This window comes from Salvelinus alpinus, chromosome 12 (genome assembly GCF_045679555.1).
Source record: "Salvelinus alpinus chromosome 12, SLU_Salpinus.1, whole genome shotgun sequence".
NCBI lineage: Eukaryota > Metazoa > Chordata > Actinopteri > Salmoniformes > Salmonidae > Salvelinus > Salvelinus alpinus.
In genome coordinates, this window is record NC_092097.1 from 56,763,044 (window position 1) to 56,782,543 (window position 19,500).

Consider the following 19,500-nt stretch of genomic DNA (forward strand, 5'->3'; position numbering starts at 1 on the left):
AACTTCGCTTATACACCCAACAGAATATAAACATTTGGTATGACATAGGACACAATATTCAGTAGAATTAGGGTTTTGGACAAAACAATATATTTTTTTCTTAATTACTAGATCTACAGTCAATACTGAAATCACACATACTTCAGAGAACATGAACTGAAATGGGACCTTTATCCTTTAGTGTACAGTTTATCATCAGAGCCCTGTGGGTCCCCATGTCAAATTAAGGGCACGACATAGTAAATAGGTTGTCATTTCAGGAACGACCTTTGTAAATGTTTATCAAATACTGTCACCTATAGGCGAGGTTATAAAAACAACAACACTCCCTTCAAATGACATCACTTTGTGTTTTCTGAATAAATGATTTCATTTTCATTGGGGTTAACTAGAAAGTCATTTTCCATGGAACAAAATGTGCCAGACTTGCTTCAGCTGGCCAAAAGTATTCTCATGGTAGTCGAAGAATTGTAGAATCAATTTCAGTTATTGATTGCTGTCGTAAGTCCCATTAAATGACACATTCATACAGAATACTATCCAGAGATAGGACAGCCGTAAAGTAGGTAAGGTAGAGATGTGATTGAGAAACGCTTCTCACGTTTATTGATATTGTTCATCAATAAATCTCAAACAATATTACATACATTAGACAATTATATGATAGAAAAATTAGGGAAGAAAAAAACCAAAGTAGTTCAATTAATTAATTATATTAATATGATAAAACTACTTTATTAAAAAGGAGTCCACTTCATTTGGACATCAGTGACATCATCAGTAGTTACTGTTTGATTGATTGACAGGTCCACTGATAGTTTCCATGGTGATTGACACATCACAATCGGTTAGACATGGGATACATTGAAGAACAATCTTTCCATCAAACTAGTCGCAAAATCCCAGTAACTTTTGCAAAATTCCCTGGCATTTCAAAATCCTGTCTGGATTTCCTGGTTATTCCCTTGTAATTCCAGGAATATTCCAAACAAGGATTTCAAGAAAACCGGCAAATTTGGGGAAAGTTAAACGGAAATATTCAAACCTACCGCTCACCTTTAGTAGAGAAAGAAGTATATTTTACAATCTGGACGTTTAACTCTATATATCTCAGTACTCTAGTGGTCTTGGGGGAAAATACAATCGGATCAGTCACTGACAAAACAATTCCTCTTAAAAAGACAAGCAATAATATGTTTAGGCTTTGAATGAATCTCAAAAGTACTTCCTTGATTCCTCACATCCTTTCCTCTCTCCTTCTCAACGTGTCAGAAACAAAGCAGGAGACCGGATACGATAAGGGACTTTCAAAGAGTATCCTTTGATTATGAAATTAAATGGAACGGCTCACAAAAGGGGGATAGTTCACAGACACTGTTGGGTCTAAACGATCGGCTTAACCAGAATCCTTAAGATCAAAACAAACATATATATATATATATATATATTCTATTGACCAATGACGGTCCTAATCAAATCAACAGTCGAGCCAGTAGACTGGCAGCAGAAGAAGAGGTTGGCATCTGAGCATGAACATCCCAAATGGCATCATATTCCTTATTTAGTGCACTACTGTCAACCAGAGCCCCCAGTCAAATGTAGTGTACTAAATAGGGAATAGGGCCCTTAAGGCCCTGGTCAGAAGTAGGCCATTGTGTAGGTTATAGGGTGCCATTTCAGACGCTGACTGTCTGTCCATTTCTACCACCATACTGGCAGGTAGCCAACCCAGAATCAACCCAACCCAGACCAGAATCAACCCAGACCAGAATCAACCCAGACCAGCCAGACCAGAATCAACCGCTAACCAGCCAGACCAGAATCACCCCCTAACCAACCAGACCAGAATCACCCCCTAACCAACCAGACCAGAATCACCCCCTAACCAACCAGACCAGAATCACCCCTAACCAACCAGACCAGAATCAACCGCTAACCAGCCAGAGCAGAATCAACCGCTAACCAGCCAGACCAGAATCAACCGCTAACCAGCCAGACCAGAATCAACCGCTAACCAGCCAGACCAGAATCACCCCTAAAACAGCCAGACCAGAATCACCCCTAAAACAGCCAGACCAGAATCACCCCTAAAACAGCCAGACCAGAATCACCCCTAAAACAGCCAGACCAGACTCAACCCAACCCAGCCAGACCAGAATCAACCCCTAAAACAGCCAGACCAGAATCAACCCCTAAAACAGCCAGACCAGAATCACCCCTAACCAACCAGACCAGAATCACCCCTAAAACAGCCAGACCAGAATCTCCCCTAAAACAGCCAGACCAGACTCAACCCAACCCAGCCAGACCAGAATCAACCCCTAAAACAGCCAGACCAGAATCACCCCTAAAACAGCCAGACCAGAATCACCCCTAACCAGCCAGACCAGAATCAACCGCTAACCAGCCAGACCAGAATCAACCCCTAAAACAGCCAGACCAGAATCAACCCCTAAAACAGCCAGACCAGAATCACCCCTAACCAACCAGACCAGAATCACCCCTAAAACAGCCAGACCAGAATCACCCCCTAACCAGCCAGACCAGAATCACCCCCTAACCAGCCAGACCAGAATCACCCCTAACCAACCGGACCAGAATCAACCCAACCCAGACCAGAATCACCCCTAACCAACCGGACCAGAATAACCAGCCAGACCAGAATCACCCCTAACCAGCCAGACCAGAATCACCCCTAACCAACCGGACCAGAATCAACCCAACCCAGACCAGAATCACCCCTAACCAACCGGACCAGAATCACCCCTAACCAACCACCAGAATCACCCCTAACCAGCCAGACCAGAATCACCCCTAACCAGCCAGACCAGAATCACCCCCTAACCAGCCAGACCAGAATCACCCCTAACCAACCGGACCAGAATCAACCCAACCCAGACCAGAATCACCCCTAACCAACCGGACCAGAATCACCCCTAACCAACCGGACCAGAATCAACCCAACCCAGACCAGAATCACCCCTAACCAACCGGACCAGAATCACCCCTAACCAACCGGACCAGAATCAACCCAACCCAGACCAGAATCACCCCTAACCAACCAGACCAGAATCACCCCTAACCAGCCGGACCAGAATCACCCCTAACCACCCAGACCAGAATCACCCCTAACCAGCCAGACCAGACTAGAATCATATACATACATATAAGAGGATTGAATCGGGGTCAGCAATATGGCAGAAATGTATCCTTTATTTATACAGGTTTGTCTCATTGAAACACAAAAATGTATTTTGCAAAAGAGACGTGTTTAAAAACACCCCCTAACCCACCAGAAGGCAAGGTGATGCTACTATCATACTGCATGTACCTCAACTAACCAACTTTCAGATCTATTTAAGAGAGTCTAGGGTGGAGCAGCTAGGAATTGATTCAGATCTATTGAAGAGAGTCTAGGGTGGAGGAGCTAGGAATTGATTCAGATCTATTTAAGAGAGTCTAGGGTGGAGGAGCTAGGAATTGATTCAGATCTATTGAAGAGAGTCTAGGGTGGAGGAGCTAGGAATTGATTCAGATCTATTTAAGAGAGTCTAGGGTGGAGGAGCTAGGAATTGATTCAGATCTATTTAAGAGAGTCTAGGGTGGAGGAGCTAGGAATTGATTCTAGACCAGAACGTAGCTAGCTAGTTGTCCTTGGTTTAAAATGTAAGCCCCCACTACCCAGACTCTAGCCTGGGTACTAGTCTGTTTCTGCCTTCATTCGTTCTAGAACTACATGATGATGCGTGGTTCAGGCACGGAGTCGGTGATGGACTTGTGTGGAAGCACGTTGGCACCGTTGAGGTAGAGCTCATCGTTCACAATAACATCCTCCCCGAGGACTGTCACATTCTCCATACGCACCTGAGAGAGAGACAGAGAGAGAGAGAGAGAGAGAGAGAGAGAGAGGTGAGACAGTTAGATAAAAGCCCTAGGACACATACTGTATACATGTGAAATACAGACATTTATTCAAAAACGTTATTTTCAAAATGTTTGAGCTGATGTGCGTTTGATGATTTTGGCTTGGCGTTTGGGACTAAGCATTGCTCACAGACCTCGGTCACACACTGGAGATTATGTGAAATACTTTTCAGTGAGGGAAAAGAGAACACAGTCAGGGACAGACATAGATATGATCACGACAGGGAGAAACCCAACAAATATTTTCAATTTCCCCTGGATATTTTCTTCTAGATCAAACAGACCCCGCGGTCACACAGGCTGCGTTTATACAGGCCCGCCCACATTCAGCTCTTATGCAAACAATTGGTCAAAAGATCAGAATTGGGCTGCCTGTGTAAAACGCAGCCGTACTGTGTTTATGTGAAGTGTATTGAAGTATGACTTGGTAGTCTGCAGCCTTTTGGGACAATTCCGTTGTGTCATATCCTGTGTACAGGACCAACCGAATCAACAAGCACACCAAGTATTTGTGATGTCACACCTCCATATTACTCAGACAGGGTATGTGTTCCCATCAGTCGAGTCATGTTAATATAGCAATTGACGGTGGTCCTCCACCACCCCCACAAAATAACACGTTCCATATCACAGCTATTCTATTAATATACACTACCGTTCAAAAGTTTGGGGTCACTTAGAAATGTCCTTGTTTTTGATAGAAAAGCTCATATTTTTGTCTATTAAAATAACATCAAATTGATCAGAAATACAGTGTAGACATCGAGAGAATCCTGTCGGGCTGTATCACCGCCTGGTACGGCAACTGCTCCACTCACAACCGTAAGGCTCTCCACAGAGGGTAGTGAGGTCTGCACAACGCATCACCGGGGGCAAACTACCTGCCCTCCAGGACACCTACACCACCCGATGTCACAGGAAGGCCATAAAGATCATCAAGGACAACAACCACCCGAGCCACTGCCTGTTCACCCCGCTATCATCCAGAAGGCGAGGTCAGTACAGGTGCATCAAAGCAGGGACCGAGACTGAAAAACAGCTTCTATCTCAAGGCCATCAGACTGTTAAACAGCCACCACTAACATTTAGTGGCCGCTGCCAACATACTGACTCAACTCCAGCCACTTTAATAATGGGAATTGATGGAAATGTATGTAAAAATGTATCACTAGCCACTTTAAACAATGCCACTTAATATAATGTTTACATACCCTACATTACTCATCTCATATGTATATACTGTACTCTATACTGTGACGACCCTCCCACTCTGTCTGCCGTATTCTCTCTTTGTTCTTGTTTCCTTATTAGGATGCCGGTGGGCGGAGTTGGGAGGGTCGTCAGCTACATGGGAAACACCTGGGCCCAGTGCCATAGGATAAATGCACCACTTCCCCATTCATGGGGAGACTCTCTCCATGCAGACACCTTGATAGATTCGGTTATGTTTCATGGTGCTTTTTGGTTGTTTGTTTTAGCATCTTTCAACACCCTGCATTATCACATTCATGCATGCAAAACATTCACTTACACTACTGATTACTGATTACACACACCATTGTATATTATACCTAGTTTCGTTATTTAATAAATATATTTTGTCACTCCTTATCTCCACGTGGTCTCCCTTTTGTTACGGGCTCTGAGCCGGTTCGTGACAATACCATCTACTGCATCTTGCCTATGCCGTTCTGTACCATCACTCATTCATATATCTTTATGTACATATTCTTTATCCCTTTACACTTGTGTGTGTGTGTATAAGGTAGTAGTTGTGGAATTGTTAGGTTAGATTACTCGTTGGTTATTACTGCATTGTCGGAACTAGAAGCACAAGCATTTCGCTACACTCGCATTAACATCTGCTAACCATGTGTATGTGACAAATACAATTTGATTTGACATTGTTGTAAATTAATATTGTAGCTGGAAAAGACAGATTTTTTATGGAATATCTAAATAGGCGTACAGATGTCCATTATCAGCAACCATCACTCCTGTGTTCCAATGGCACGTTGTGTTAGCTAATCCAAGTTTATCATTTTAAAAGGCTAGTTGATCATTAGAAAACCCTTTTGCAATTATGTTAGCACAGCTGAAAACTGTTGTCCTGATTAAAGAAGCAATAAAACAGGCCTTTTTTTTTAGACTAGTTGAGTATACAGTCCTCTACTCCTCCTCAAATAATATCTCTGTGGTATTACTATACAGATATAACTATATTCAACAGGGTCTAATCACCCACTGTGTGTGTGTGTGTGTGTGTGTGTGTGTCTCCCCTCTACTCACCCACTGTCCTACGGAGGAGCTCCACCCTACGATGCAGGACTCGAGCCAAGAGTGTGATCTGACCCTTGACCCCTTCAGTATCGTACACCTTTTTATCCTGACCCCGTCCTCCAGCACCACCCCCGCCCCGATGGTCACGTTGGGCCCGATGGTGCAATTCTCCCCTATCTGGGCTGTAGGATCCTGGACCAGAACACAGAGCAATGACAGGTTAGAATAGGTGGGCAGTAGGATCCTGGACCAGAACACAGAGCAATGACAGGTTAGAATATGGCATGTATTCATAAAGCTGATCTTGGATCAGGTCCATTCTGTACATATATTTAGGTTAGAATATGGCATGTATTCATAAAGCTGATCTTGGATCAGGTCCATTCTGTCCATATAAAATCGTATTCATTATGGATCTAAAGGGTAAACTGATCCTAGATCAGCACACCGACAACAATGAGCCTGGTTATATCTGATCTGACGAGGCTCCCTCTGGTGGGATGTGTCTGTAACTGCAGGGACATACCACATGTGTAACTTATTTATACAGTAATTGATGGAATGGACTAAAATCCTACACCGGTGAATGTCTATATTTTGTGGCTTAGTCCAGACACAAACACTAGGCCTTCAAGATCTGAATGGTGTCAGCAAAATGGAGGAACCACCACCACCAAGCCAACCAGAGGGCAGCTAAATGGAGGAGCCGCCACCACCAAGCCAACCAGAGGGCAGCTAAATGGAGGAGCCGCCACCACCAAGCCAACCAGAGGGCAGCTAAATGGAGGAGCCGCCACCACCAAGCCAACCAGAGGGCAGCTAAATGGAGGAGCCGCCACCACCAAGCCAACCAGAGGGCAGCTAAATGGAGGAGCCGCCACCACCAAGCCAACCAGAGGGCAGCTAAATGGAGGAGCCACCACCACCAAGCCAACCAGAGGGCAGCTAAATGGAGGAGCCACCACCACCACCACCAAGCCAACCAGAGGGCAGCTAAATGGAGGAGCCACCACCACCAAGCCAACCAGAGGGCAGCTAAATGGAAGAGCCACCACCACCAAGCCAACCAGAGGGCAGCTAAATGGAGGAGCCACCACCACCACCACCAAGCCAACCAGAGGGCAGCTAAATGGAAGAGCCACCACCACCAAGCCAACCAGAGGGCAGCTAAATGGAGGAGCCACCACCACCAAGCCAACCAGAGGGCAGCTAAATGGAAGAGCCACCACCACCAAGCCAACCAGAGGGCAGCTAAATGGAGGAGCCACCACCACCACCACCAAGCCAACCAGAGGGCAGCTAAATGGAGGAACCACCACCACCAAGCCAACCAGAGGGCAGCTAAATGGAGGAACCACCACCACCAAGCCAACCAGAGGGCAGCTAAATGGAAGAGCCACCACCACCAAGCCAACCAGAGGGCAGCTAAATGGAAGAGCCACCACCACCAAGCCAACCAGAGGGCAGCTAAATGGAGGAGCCACCACCACCACCAAGCCAACCAGAGGACAGCTAAATGGAGGAACCACCACCACCACCAAGCCAACCAGAGGGCAGCTAAATGGAGGAACCACCACCACCAAGCCAACCAGAGGGCAGCTAAATGGAAGAGCCACCACCACCAAGCCAACCAGAGGGCAGCTAAATGGAGGAGCCACCACCACCACCAAGCCAACCAGAGGACAGCTAAATGGAGGAACCACCACCACCACCAAGCCAACCAGAGGGCAGCTAAATGGAGGAACCACCACCACCAAGCCAACCAGAGGGCAGCTAAATGGAGGAGCCGCCACCACCAAGCCAACCAGAGGGCAGCTAAATGGAGGAGGAACAACCACCAAGCCAACCAGAGGGCAGCTAAATGGAGGAACCACCACCAAGCCAACCAGAGGACAGCTAAATGGAGGAACCACCACCACCAAGCCAACCAGAGGGCAGCTAAATGGAGGAGCCACCACCACCAAGCCAACCAGAGGGCAGCTAAATGGAGGAGCCACCACCACCAAGCCAACCAGAGGGCAGCTAAATGGAGGAACCACCACCACCAAGCCAACCAGAGGGCAGCTAAATGGAGGAACCACCACCACCAAGCCAACCAGAGGGCAGCTAAATGGAGGAACCACCACCACCAAGCCAACCAGAGGGCAGCTAAATGGAGGAGCCACCACCACCAAGCCAACCAGAGGGCAGCTAAATGGAGGAGCCACCACCAAGCCAACCAGAGGGCAGCTAAATGGAGGAACCACCACCACCAAGCCAACCAGAGGGCAGCTAAATGGAGGAACCACCACCACCAAGCCAACCAGAGGGCAGCTAAATGGAGGAGCCGCCACCACCAAGCCAACCAGAGGGCAGCTAAATGGAGGAGGAACAACCACCAAGCCAACCAGAGGGCAGCTAAATGGAGGAACCACCACCACCACCAAGCCAACCAGAGGACAGCTAAATGGAGGAACCACCACCACCACCAAGCCAACCAGAGGGCAGCTAAATGGAGGAGCCACCACCACCAAGCCAACCAGAGGGCAGCTAAATGGAGGAGCCACCACCAAGCCAACCAGACGGCAGCTAAATGGAGGAGCCACCACCAAGCCAACCAGACGGCAGCTAAATGGAGGAGCCACCACCACCAAGCCAACCAGAGGGCAGCTAAATGGAGGAACCACCACCACCAAGCCAACCAGACGGCAGCTAAATGGAGGAGCCACCACCAAGCCAACCAGAGGGCAGCTAAATGGAGGAACAACCATCATACTAGTACAATGTTTTTGTCAGATCTGCCTGTCTTGTTGAACGGAGATATATGATCCGGTGTCAGACTGGTTGACTCACCACCAGTACGTTACCCAGGAACCCAGGCCCAGTCTTCAGTGTGTCAGGTGTGTGTTGTCGTACAGACTGCAGGTACATACACATCCCTGTCAGGAAGTCCTTAGGCTGACCAATGTCCATCCAGAACCCTTGTAGCTCCATTGCGTAGAGATGGTTCTCCTCAGCCATGAACGGGAAGATCTCTTTCTCAATAGAGGTGGGTCTGAGCTGGAAGAATACAATATACACAGAGTGTAAAAAAATAACATGAACACCTGCTCTTTCCATGACATAGACTGACCAGATGAAAGTTATGGTCCCTTACTGGTTTCAAAGAAGGATTTTTAAGCCTTGAGACATGGATTGTGTATGTGTGCCATTCCGAGGGTGAATGGGCAAAACAAAAGATTTAAAGTGCCTTTGAACGGGGTATGGTAGTAGGTGCCAGGGCGCACCGGTTTGTGTCAAGAACTGCAACGCTGCTGGGTTTTTAACGCTAAACAGTTTCCTGTGTGTATCAAGAATGGTCCACCACCCAAAGGATATCCAGCTAACTTGACACATCTGTGGGGAAGCATTGGAGTCAACATGGGCCAGCATCTCTGTGGAACGCTTTCGACACCTTGCAGAGTCCCATGCCGCAACGAATCGAGGCGTTTCTAATGTCTTGTACACACAGTGTACATGCCACAATCCACTTTAGCACACCATTTTATCCAACGTGACTTACAGTACAGTGAGCGGACACATTTTCAGAACATCGGCTGAAGGTTACAAAATAGATTCTAAAAACGTTTTTTCTTTACTAGCTGTGTCGAAACATCATATTAAATGTGATAAATTAAAAGAGGTTTCACATCTGCACTAACCTCGATCCTCTTGAGCATGGTTGGGCTAAAGACATACATCCCTGCGTTGATCTTGTTGGAGACGAACACCTGGGGCTTCTCCACGAATCGGTGGATACGTCCGCTCTCTACCTCGTACATCACCACGCCATACTTCGACGGCTCCTCTACCTTCGTCACCTAGGAACAGACACAGTCACCAGCGCTGGTTTGAAAACGGACTACATTGTGGTCTACCAATCACCTTGCATCACCAATAACAACTCAGAGGTCTTGTCTTGTACAAGCTGATCCCCTGAAACAGTTTGACAGTGTTGATTGGCCTGCTCTAACAGCAAGGCTCCCTTGCCTTTAATCACTCCTGATAGGTTTATAAGCAATGTGGTAGTATTTCCACCTTGCCGTCCGATAGACTGGTAATTTTACACCATATGACTTACACCCAGCCAATCCTCTCAGATCTACAGGAGTATCTAGGATGGTCGAGAGCTACAGGGCCAACATGAACAGTTTCACTTACCACAATGGTTCCCTCTCTGCCGTGGTGCTTGTGGAACTTTAACATGTCCTCGAAGGGGAAGTCACAGATTACGTCACTGTTGAGGACGAAGAATGGCTCGTCGTTGTCCGTTAGCAGCTCTCTGGCCAGAGCAAGAGGACCGGCTGGGGGGGCGGGACAAGGAGAACACACACTCTGGGTTAACAATTCTATTTAACTTTGTTAAATATCCGTCAGGATAAAAGGACATACAAAAACTGGAGGTGAACAGTTCAATTCTATTCAATCAACTTGATTTTTATGCCAATGAAAAGGATCTATTGCTGCTGGGCTGAAAATGGCCATATTTATTTAACTAGTCAAGTGAGTTAAGAACAAATTCTTATTTACGATGACGGCCATACACCATAGGATACATGGTAGAACATTCATACTGTAGCCTCAGAATGTCCTCACATTATGTTGTAGTTCATGAGTCCTGATGTCCTGAACATGTGACCACCAACCAGACCATTGCAGTCAGTCCCTATTCACCGGTAAGACTGTCGAACGTCTGCTGGCCCGATAGTACTTAGCATCTCTGAACAGAGTGCCGACCATAATTTGTAAACCAACTGCAAACTGATTATATAATATACATTTTTTTTTTTTTTAAATAACGCAACATGGAACAATTTAAGATTTGACCGAGTTAGTTCATATAACGAAATCAGTCAATTTAAATAAATTCTTTAGGCCCTAATCTATGGATGTCACATGACTGGGAATACAGATATGCATCTGTTGGTCACAGATACCTTAACAACAAGGTAGGGGCGTGGATCAGAAAACCAGTCAGTATCTGGTGTGACCACCATTTGCCTCATGCAGCGCGACATATCTCCTTCACATAGAGTTGATCAGGCTGTTGATTGCAGCCTGTGTAATGTTGTCCCACTCCTCTTCAATGGCTGTGTGAAGTTGCTGGATATTGGCGGGAACTGGAACACGCTGTCGTACACGTCAATCTAGAGCATCCCAAACATGCTCAGTGGGTGTCATGGCTGGTGAGTATACAGGCCATGGAAGAACTGGGACATGGGGCCGTGCATTATCATGCTGAAACATGATGTGACGGCAACGAATGAATGGCACGACATTGTCCGTAGCTTATGCCTGCCCATACCAAAACCCCACCGCCAACATGGGGCACTCTGTTCACAACATTGACATCAACAAACCACTCACCCACACGACGCCATACACGTGACGTGGTCTGAGGTTGTGAGGCCAGTTGGACATACTGCCAAATTCTCTAAAAACAACTTCGGTAGAGAAATTAACATTGAATTCTCTGGCAACAGCTCTGGTGGACATTCCTGCAGTCAGCATGCCAATTGAACGCTCCCTCAAAACTTGAGACATCTGTGGCATTGTGTTGTGTGACACAACTGCACATTTTAGAGTGGCCTTTTATTGTCCCCAGCACAAGGTGTTTAATCACTAGCAAAAGTAAGTTACCAAATAATATTTTGAAAGAGAAAGCAAAGTACTTTAAGTTTATGTTTGCTTCAGTCTCCATCTCCACTAACCAAAGCTAATTGTATGGATTTTTTTGCTATTAATAATGTTAAATTAACAGCTGCACAGAAAGACTCATGTGAAGGCCAAATTACAGAGGAGGAACTTCTTGATGCAATTAAAGCCTTTAAGGCTGGGAAATCTCCAGGGCTGGATGGCATACCAGTGGAGGTATACCAAACTCCAGGGCTGGATGGCATACCAGTGGAGGTATACCAAGCTCCAGGGCTGGATGGCATACCAGTGGAGGTATACCAAGCTCCAGGGCTAGATGGCATACCAGTGGAGGTATACCAAGCTCCAGGGCTGGATGGCATACCAGTGGAGGTATACCAAGCTCCAGGGCTGGATGGCATACCAGTGGAGGTATACCAAGCTCCAGGGCTGGATGGCATACCAGTGGAAGTATACCAAACTTTTTTTGATATACTCAGAGGACCATTATTAGAATGTTTTAACCACTCCTATATAAAACGGTAGATTATCAGATACTCAACAAGAAGGTCCGATTTCATTATTACTGAAACAGGACCCAAGTGGTAAATATAAAGATCCATAAAAAAATTTTTTTTTAAACACTTACACTTCAGTGTTATGAAGCAAAAATTCTAGCTGAAAAGGAAATAACCTCCCAAACAGCATTATTTTTTAAAACAAACCATAAAAAGTTGGTTGCAATTTCAATTTTACCCACCAGAAAAAAAACAGAACAAATATTGTGGTTAAACTCAAATATATTAATAGATTTTTTTTTAAATCATTTTTTGAATTTTTATTTAAAAAATTAAAAAAAGTATAATCTTGGCAAATGATATCATAAATAGGACTGGTGGAGTTGTCACACATGCAGCTAACACAAATATAGGGAAACTTTTGCTCTACCCAAAATTACCTCCAACTAATTGCAGCAAGTGGAAGTGGGGAAAACGTAAGGAACTTGTCTGTCTGCCCTGCATTAAAAACCATAATTGGTTAAAGAAAATGGTGATAAATAAAAAAGTATACCAGTTTAATTTAAGCACAAAAAAAAAAAATTGACAGGATTGCAAAATAGTTGGGAAGATATTTGACGTACCGATTCCATGGCACACGGTTTGTGAGCTGGTGATGCCAGATTCAAATTTGAATTATTATACAAAATCCTTGCAATCAATAGAATGTTATATATATGGGGGATACAACATTCCCAGCTCTGCAGATTTTGCTGCGAAGAGACAGTCATTAGATCATCTGTTTTGGTACTGTCCATATGTCGCTTGTTTTCGGTCACAAATTGCAACAAACAGCAATGGCTAAAGAATTGTTATTTTATTTAACTAGGCAAATCAGTTAAGAACAAATTCTTATTTACAATGACGGCCTAGCCCGGCCAAACACGGACGACGCTGGGCCAATTGCGCGCCGCCCTATGGGACTCCCAATCACGGCCGGATGTGATACAGCCTGGATTCGAACCAGGGACTGTAGTGACGCCTCTTGCACTGAGATGCAGTGCCTTAGACCGCTGCGCCCCTCGGGAGCTCAGAATTGCAACATTTACCTGGAGATAACTCTCCAGATAGCACTACTGGGTGATCTGAAAAATCAAATCAATTGATAAATAATATAATAATTATTTTAGCAAAAAATGTTTATTTTTAATTTATAATCTGTAGAAATTATGAGAATAGAAAGGTTCAGAACTTGTGAAAGATAACAGAACAGTTTAAAAATATATGGCAAACAGAAATCCAATATGGATGGTGTTCTGAGAAAGATGGGAGGAGTTGAACAGAGCTGAATGTTGGGTATTGAGTAGCTTGGATGAAAGGTGCACAGAGGTGCCCAGAGTAAACGGCCTGCTCCTCAGTCATAGTTGCTAATATATGCATATTATTATTAGTATTGGATAGAAAACACTCTGAAGTTTCTAAAACTGTTTGAATTATGTCTGTGAGTATAACAGAACTCATATGGCAGGCAAAAACCTGAGAAGTTCCACTTCCTGTTTGGAATTTTTCTGGGGGCTGGTAGTTTTTCAACCAAGCTCTCATTGAAATTACAGCAAGATATGGATGAGTTTTCACTTCCTACGGCTTCCACTAGATGTCAACAGTCAATCGAACTTTGTCTGATGACTCTGCTGTGAAGGGGGGCCGAATGAGACAGGAATGAGTAACCACTGCCATGAGGTGACCACGCTTTGACCACACGCATTCACGTGGGAGGCAGCTCCGTTCCATCGCTCAACTGAAGTCAATGTAATTCTCCGGTTGGAACGTTATTCAAGATGTATGTTAACAACATTCTTAAGATTGATTCAATACATCGTTTGACATGTTTCTACTGACTTAAGGAACTTTTGGACATTTCGTCACGTTATAGTGGTAATCCTGCTTCACTTGGTTTCAGCATCAGGTTCAGCTAAAATTATCATCACTGCCAAAATGTGCCACACACACAGAACAAAGTAACTTGTAACTTTCTCACATTGATCCAAGTAAGCCACTCATCGAGTAGGAAACACCTTCATTCATGCCTTCATTGTAAATAAGAATTTGTTCTTAACTGTGACAAAGCGCGTGCTTTGTGACTTTGGAATTGTTTACCAAACGCGCTAACCAAAGTAGCTAATTGGACATAAATAACGGACATTATCGAACCAATCAAGCATTTATTGTGGACCTGGGATTCCTAGGACTGCATTCTGATGAATTTCATCAAAGGAAACATTTATCATGTATTTTCTGGTTTCTGTTGACTCCAACATGGCGGCTAATTTTACTATTGTTCTGAGCTGTCTCAGATTATTGCATGGTTTGCTTTTTCCGCAATTAAAAAAAATAAATCTGACACAGCGGTTGCATTAAGGAGAGGTATATCTATAATTCCATGTGTATAACTTGTATTATCATCTACATTTATGATGAGTATTTCTGTTGAAACGATGTGGCTATGCACTATCACTGGATGTTTTTGGAACTAGTGAATGTAACGCTCCAATGTAAACTAAGATTTTTATGTTATAAATATGAACTTTATCAAACAAAACATGCATGTATTGTGTAACATGAAGTCCTATGAGAGTCATCTGATGAAGATCATCAAAGGTTAGTGATTAATTTTATCTCTATTTGTGCTATTTGTGGCTCCCCTCTTTGGCTGGAAAAATGGCAGAATTTCTCTTTGAGTTGGTGGTGACCTAACATAATCGTTTGTGGTGCTTTTGCTGAAAAGCCTATTTGAAATCGGACAGTTTGGTGGGATTAACAACAAGATTACCTTTAAAATGGTATAAGACATGTTTGCACATGTATGTTTGAGGAATTTTAATTATGAGATTTCTGTTGTTTGAATTTGGCGCCCTGCACTTTCACTGGCTGTTGTCATATCGATCCCGTTACCGGGATTGCAGCCATATGAAGTTAAAATAAGATACCGCGCCGACAGCAAGCGAACGGCCCTGTACTATGCACACCGACAAATGGTCTGGTGAGATTTCTCCCTAACTTGTAGGAGCAGATTAATGACTGTATACACCCCAGTTGATCAGCAGGTCGTACCTGTTCCAAGCGGTTCCTTCTCATGTGACAGGGAGATTCTAATACCAAGCTGTAAAACAGAAAACAGTACATGTGTCAAGTGCTTAGTAATTTGTTTAGACAAAAAAAGCTAAAATACAAAACAATGCATACATTGACAATAGGAAAAAGCCTTACCCTCTCTTCCTGAACCCTCATCTCTCGCTCCAACAGATCGGACATGTAACTGACAGCCAGGATCACATGGTTAACTCCAGCCTGTCGACAGTCAGACACAGAATAAACAACATACACTTCACTTTCCTGGATACAAAAACGTTTTATTATGCTGAGGGTACAGTAAGGAATAAGAAGGCCTACTCTGTGTACACTGTACTGGAGTAGGTAGGTAGGGCCTTTTACACTGTACTCTAGTAGGTAGGTACGGCCATTTACACTGTACTGGAGTAGATACAGTTGAAGTCGGAAGTTTACATACACCTTAGCCAAATACATTTAAACTCAGTTTTGCACAATTCCTGACATTTAATCCTAGTAAAAAGTCCCCGTCTTAGGTCAGTTAGGATCACCACTATTTTAAGAATGTTAAATGTCAGAATAATAGTGGAGAGAATGATGTATTTCAGCTTTTATTTCATTCATCACATTCTCAGTGGGTCAGAAGTTTACATACACTCAATTAGTATTTGGAAGCATTGCCTTTACATTGTTTAACTTGCGTCAAATGTTTCGGGTCGCCTTCCACAAGCTTCCCACAATAAGTTGGGTAAATTTTGGCCCATTCCTCTTGACAGAGCTGGTGTAACTGAGTCAGGTTTGTAGGCCTCCTTGCTCGCACACGCTTCTTCAGTTCTGCCCACAAATGTTTTACTATAGGATTGAGGTCAGGGCTTTATGATGGCCACTCCAATACCTTGACTTTGTTGTCCTCAAGCCATTTTGCCACAACTTTGGAAGTATGCTTGGGGTCATTGTTCATTTGGAAGACCATTTGCGACCAAGCTTTAACTTTCTGACTGATGTCTTGAGATGTTGCTTCAATATATCCACATAATTTCCCTTCCTCATAATGCCATCTATTTTGTGAAGTGCACCAGTCCCTCCTGCAGTAAAGCACCCCCACAACATGATGCTGCCACCCCCGTGCTTCACGGTTGGGATGGGGTTCTTCGGCTTGCAAGCCTCCCCCTTTTTCCTCCAAACATAACGATGGTCATTAAGGCCAAACAGTTCTATTTTTGTTTCATCAGACCAGAGGACATTTCACCAAAAAGTACAATCTTTGTCCCCATGTGCAGTTGTAAACTGTAGTCTGGCTGTTTTATGGAGGTTTTGGAGCAGCGGCTTCTTCCTTGCTGAGTGGCCTTTCAGGTTATGTCGATATAAGACTAGTTTTACTGTGGATATAGATACTTTTGTACCTGTTTCCTCCAGCATCTTCACAAGGTCCTTTGCTGTTGTTCTGGGATTAATTTGCACTTTTCGCACCAAAGTACGTTCATCTCTAGGATACAGAACGCATCTCCTTCCTGATTGGTATGACGGCTGCGTGGTCCCATGGTGTTTATACTTGCGTACTATTGTTTGTACAGATGAACGTGGTACCTTCAGGCGTTTGGAAATTGCTCCCAAGGATGAACTAGACTAGTGGAGGTCTACAATTGTTTTTCTGAGGTCTTGGCTGATTTCTTTTGATTTTCCCATCATGTCAAGCAAAGACGCACTGAGTTTGAAGGTAGGCCTTGAAATACATCCACAGGTACACCTCCAATTGACTCAAATGATGTCAATTAGTTTATCAGAAGCTTCTAAAGCCATTACATAATTTTCTGGAATTGTCCAAGCTGTTTAAAGGCACAGTCAACTTAGTGTATGTAAACTTCTGACCCACTGGAATTGTGATAGTGAATTATAAGTAAAATAATCTGTCTGCAAAAACTTGTTGGAAAAATTACTTGTGTCATGCACAAAGTAGATGTCCTAACCGACTTGCCAAATACAGTTTGTGGAGTGGTTGATTTTTTTTTTTAATGACCTAAGTGTATGTAAACTTCTGACTTCAACTGTAGATACAGCCATTTACACTGTACTGGAGTAGGTAGGTACAGTCACTATACATGTGATCAATGATGTATAATTGTGAATGAATATTCACAATGACAGGTTGTAAGAGTCACTAACCTTGACCAGGGCTTCAACTTGATGCAGAAGGATGGGTTTGTTAGCAAACTCCACCAGTGGTTTAGGGACACTGAGGGTTAAAGGTCTTAGTCTAGTCCCATAGCCACCAACTAGGATCAGAGCTTTCATCTTGGCCCAGTACGAGATGGGGTCATCAATGGGTTAAAGAGATCAGGATGGCAGCGAGCATCAAGTCCTGGGAGATTGAGGTTATAGTGGTGCCTAGATACAATAATCAAAACATGTGACATGAGTGAATCATCCATTACTGTACTAGAACAGTCATACACATGCAACACTGGATTCAGAGGTGTAACTGTAAATAAGTGTGTTCAGAAACAAATCGCTGTTTAGATTGAAATGTAATGACTAAACCACGGCTGAAAATGTGTAATTTTTTGGTTTATCCCTTAACAGTTGTTATATTTATAACAGTCTAGTTGAGCAAGTGTTGACAGTGTCATGGGCGGTCACCCTCATTCACTCCCCTAGTAAGCGATTGCCCTTGATGGTACAATGTAAATAACCTTACAACATACTCGAAACCATGTATTGTTCCTGAATACACCCCAGCCAGCTAACTACGTGCACCTTTACAAGAGTTAGTTCTGCCTTCCTCAGTCCTGGTAGCAAGTTAGCTGATCAGCTAACTAACTGTCTGTCTAGACAAATACACCGTGATAACAACAAAGATGTTCAGCTGATACGAGTAAACAATCACAGTGGTTTCAACTCACAGGAAGTTTACTTAGTTAACTACCTAAGTTAGATAGTTAAGTTAGCGTCCTGTCTTGGTTAGCTAACTATCGAAGATAGCTAAATGAATGAAATATGAAACCAGCAAATTAAATAACCATTAAACATTTTTTGATGGAGAGTTCAGGCAATTCAAACGATCTCTTTGAAAAGAAAGAAAACTATAAATAAACTCTAAATCTCTAGCTAATCAAACTTCATACATCTACCTAGCTAACGTACAGTAAGTAGCTCCCTAGCCAACAATCGTTAACGTTAGTTGGCTAGCTAGCTGGTAGCTAAATCAACAACAAAGTACAAAAAGACAAACAAAACTCACTCAAAAAGTTAATAAATCCTTTGCCAACTTATTTCTTCAAAGCGTCAAGAAACACCTAGGACTGACCATGTATCTATATGACACGTAACCACTAAACAACATGTAAAACGGGTTTTAAATCCTTGAATGACAAGACAAGAAACACTTCAAAATCTGTACGAGTGGGCGGATCTAGACCACAATGCCTTTCGACTACAACTCATGACGTAGAGGGACGTTGGAATAAAATATGTCCTTCACATTTGCCATTGGGGCTCAAAAAACATAATTGTGGATATAATATGAATTTATTTAAGACTATACGAGTGCATAGTATTATCAGGATCTCTAAACATGCGTTTTATTTGGCGTTTTATTGGTAACCATAGCCGATAATAGAACGTCTCAAATCCTTTTTTGGCCGCGCCCCTTCTATTATTTGTTTCTTGACCAATCAGAGAAAAACAACGTGGCTAGGAAGTGCTGTCAAAATGGCACTTTATTTATTTATATATATTTGTGTCTTACAATATTGTAAATATATTGAATGGACATGAAAACTATCATCGAAAATCTGGAAAACGTAACATTTCCCACAATATGTGAGTAAACGACAGTGATTGGGAACCCCAAAATGGCACAACACGATAGGTGCTCAACTGTCTGAGGTGTCATAATGGGCGCGTTGTGAGTGTTGACAGAGCGGAAGAGGAAGAGAGACACCCAACTATTCCTCCAGCAGGTTGCATTGTTTCGTCCACCGAGCAAGGATTGTTTTGTGTGGAGGTCAATGAGTGTCGAATTTGGTCAACAAAAAAATGA

At 43.7% G+C, this 19,500-nt stretch overlaps 1 protein-coding gene across 1 annotated transcript; it reads right to left on the reverse strand.

The window, feature by feature from the left end:
* Positions 1-3,193: 3,193 nt before the first annotated feature.
* On the reverse strand, positions 3,194-18,934 carry gmppb (GDP-mannose pyrophosphorylase B). The gene is made up of 9 exons (XM_071336899.1): positions 18,700-18,934; positions 17,625-17,846; positions 15,621-15,701; positions 15,465-15,513; positions 10,384-10,526; positions 9,885-10,043; positions 9,037-9,243; positions 6,214-6,396; positions 3,194-3,864 (listed from the first exon to the last, which is right to left on the reverse strand). The coding sequence occupies exons 2-9, from the start codon at positions 17,751-17,753 to the stop codon at positions 3,733-3,735; spliced, it is 1,083 nt and encodes a 360-aa protein (XP_071193000.1). The 5' UTR covers positions 17,754-17,846; positions 18,700-18,934; the 3' UTR covers positions 3,194-3,732.
* Positions 18,935-19,500: the final 566 nt, after the last annotated feature.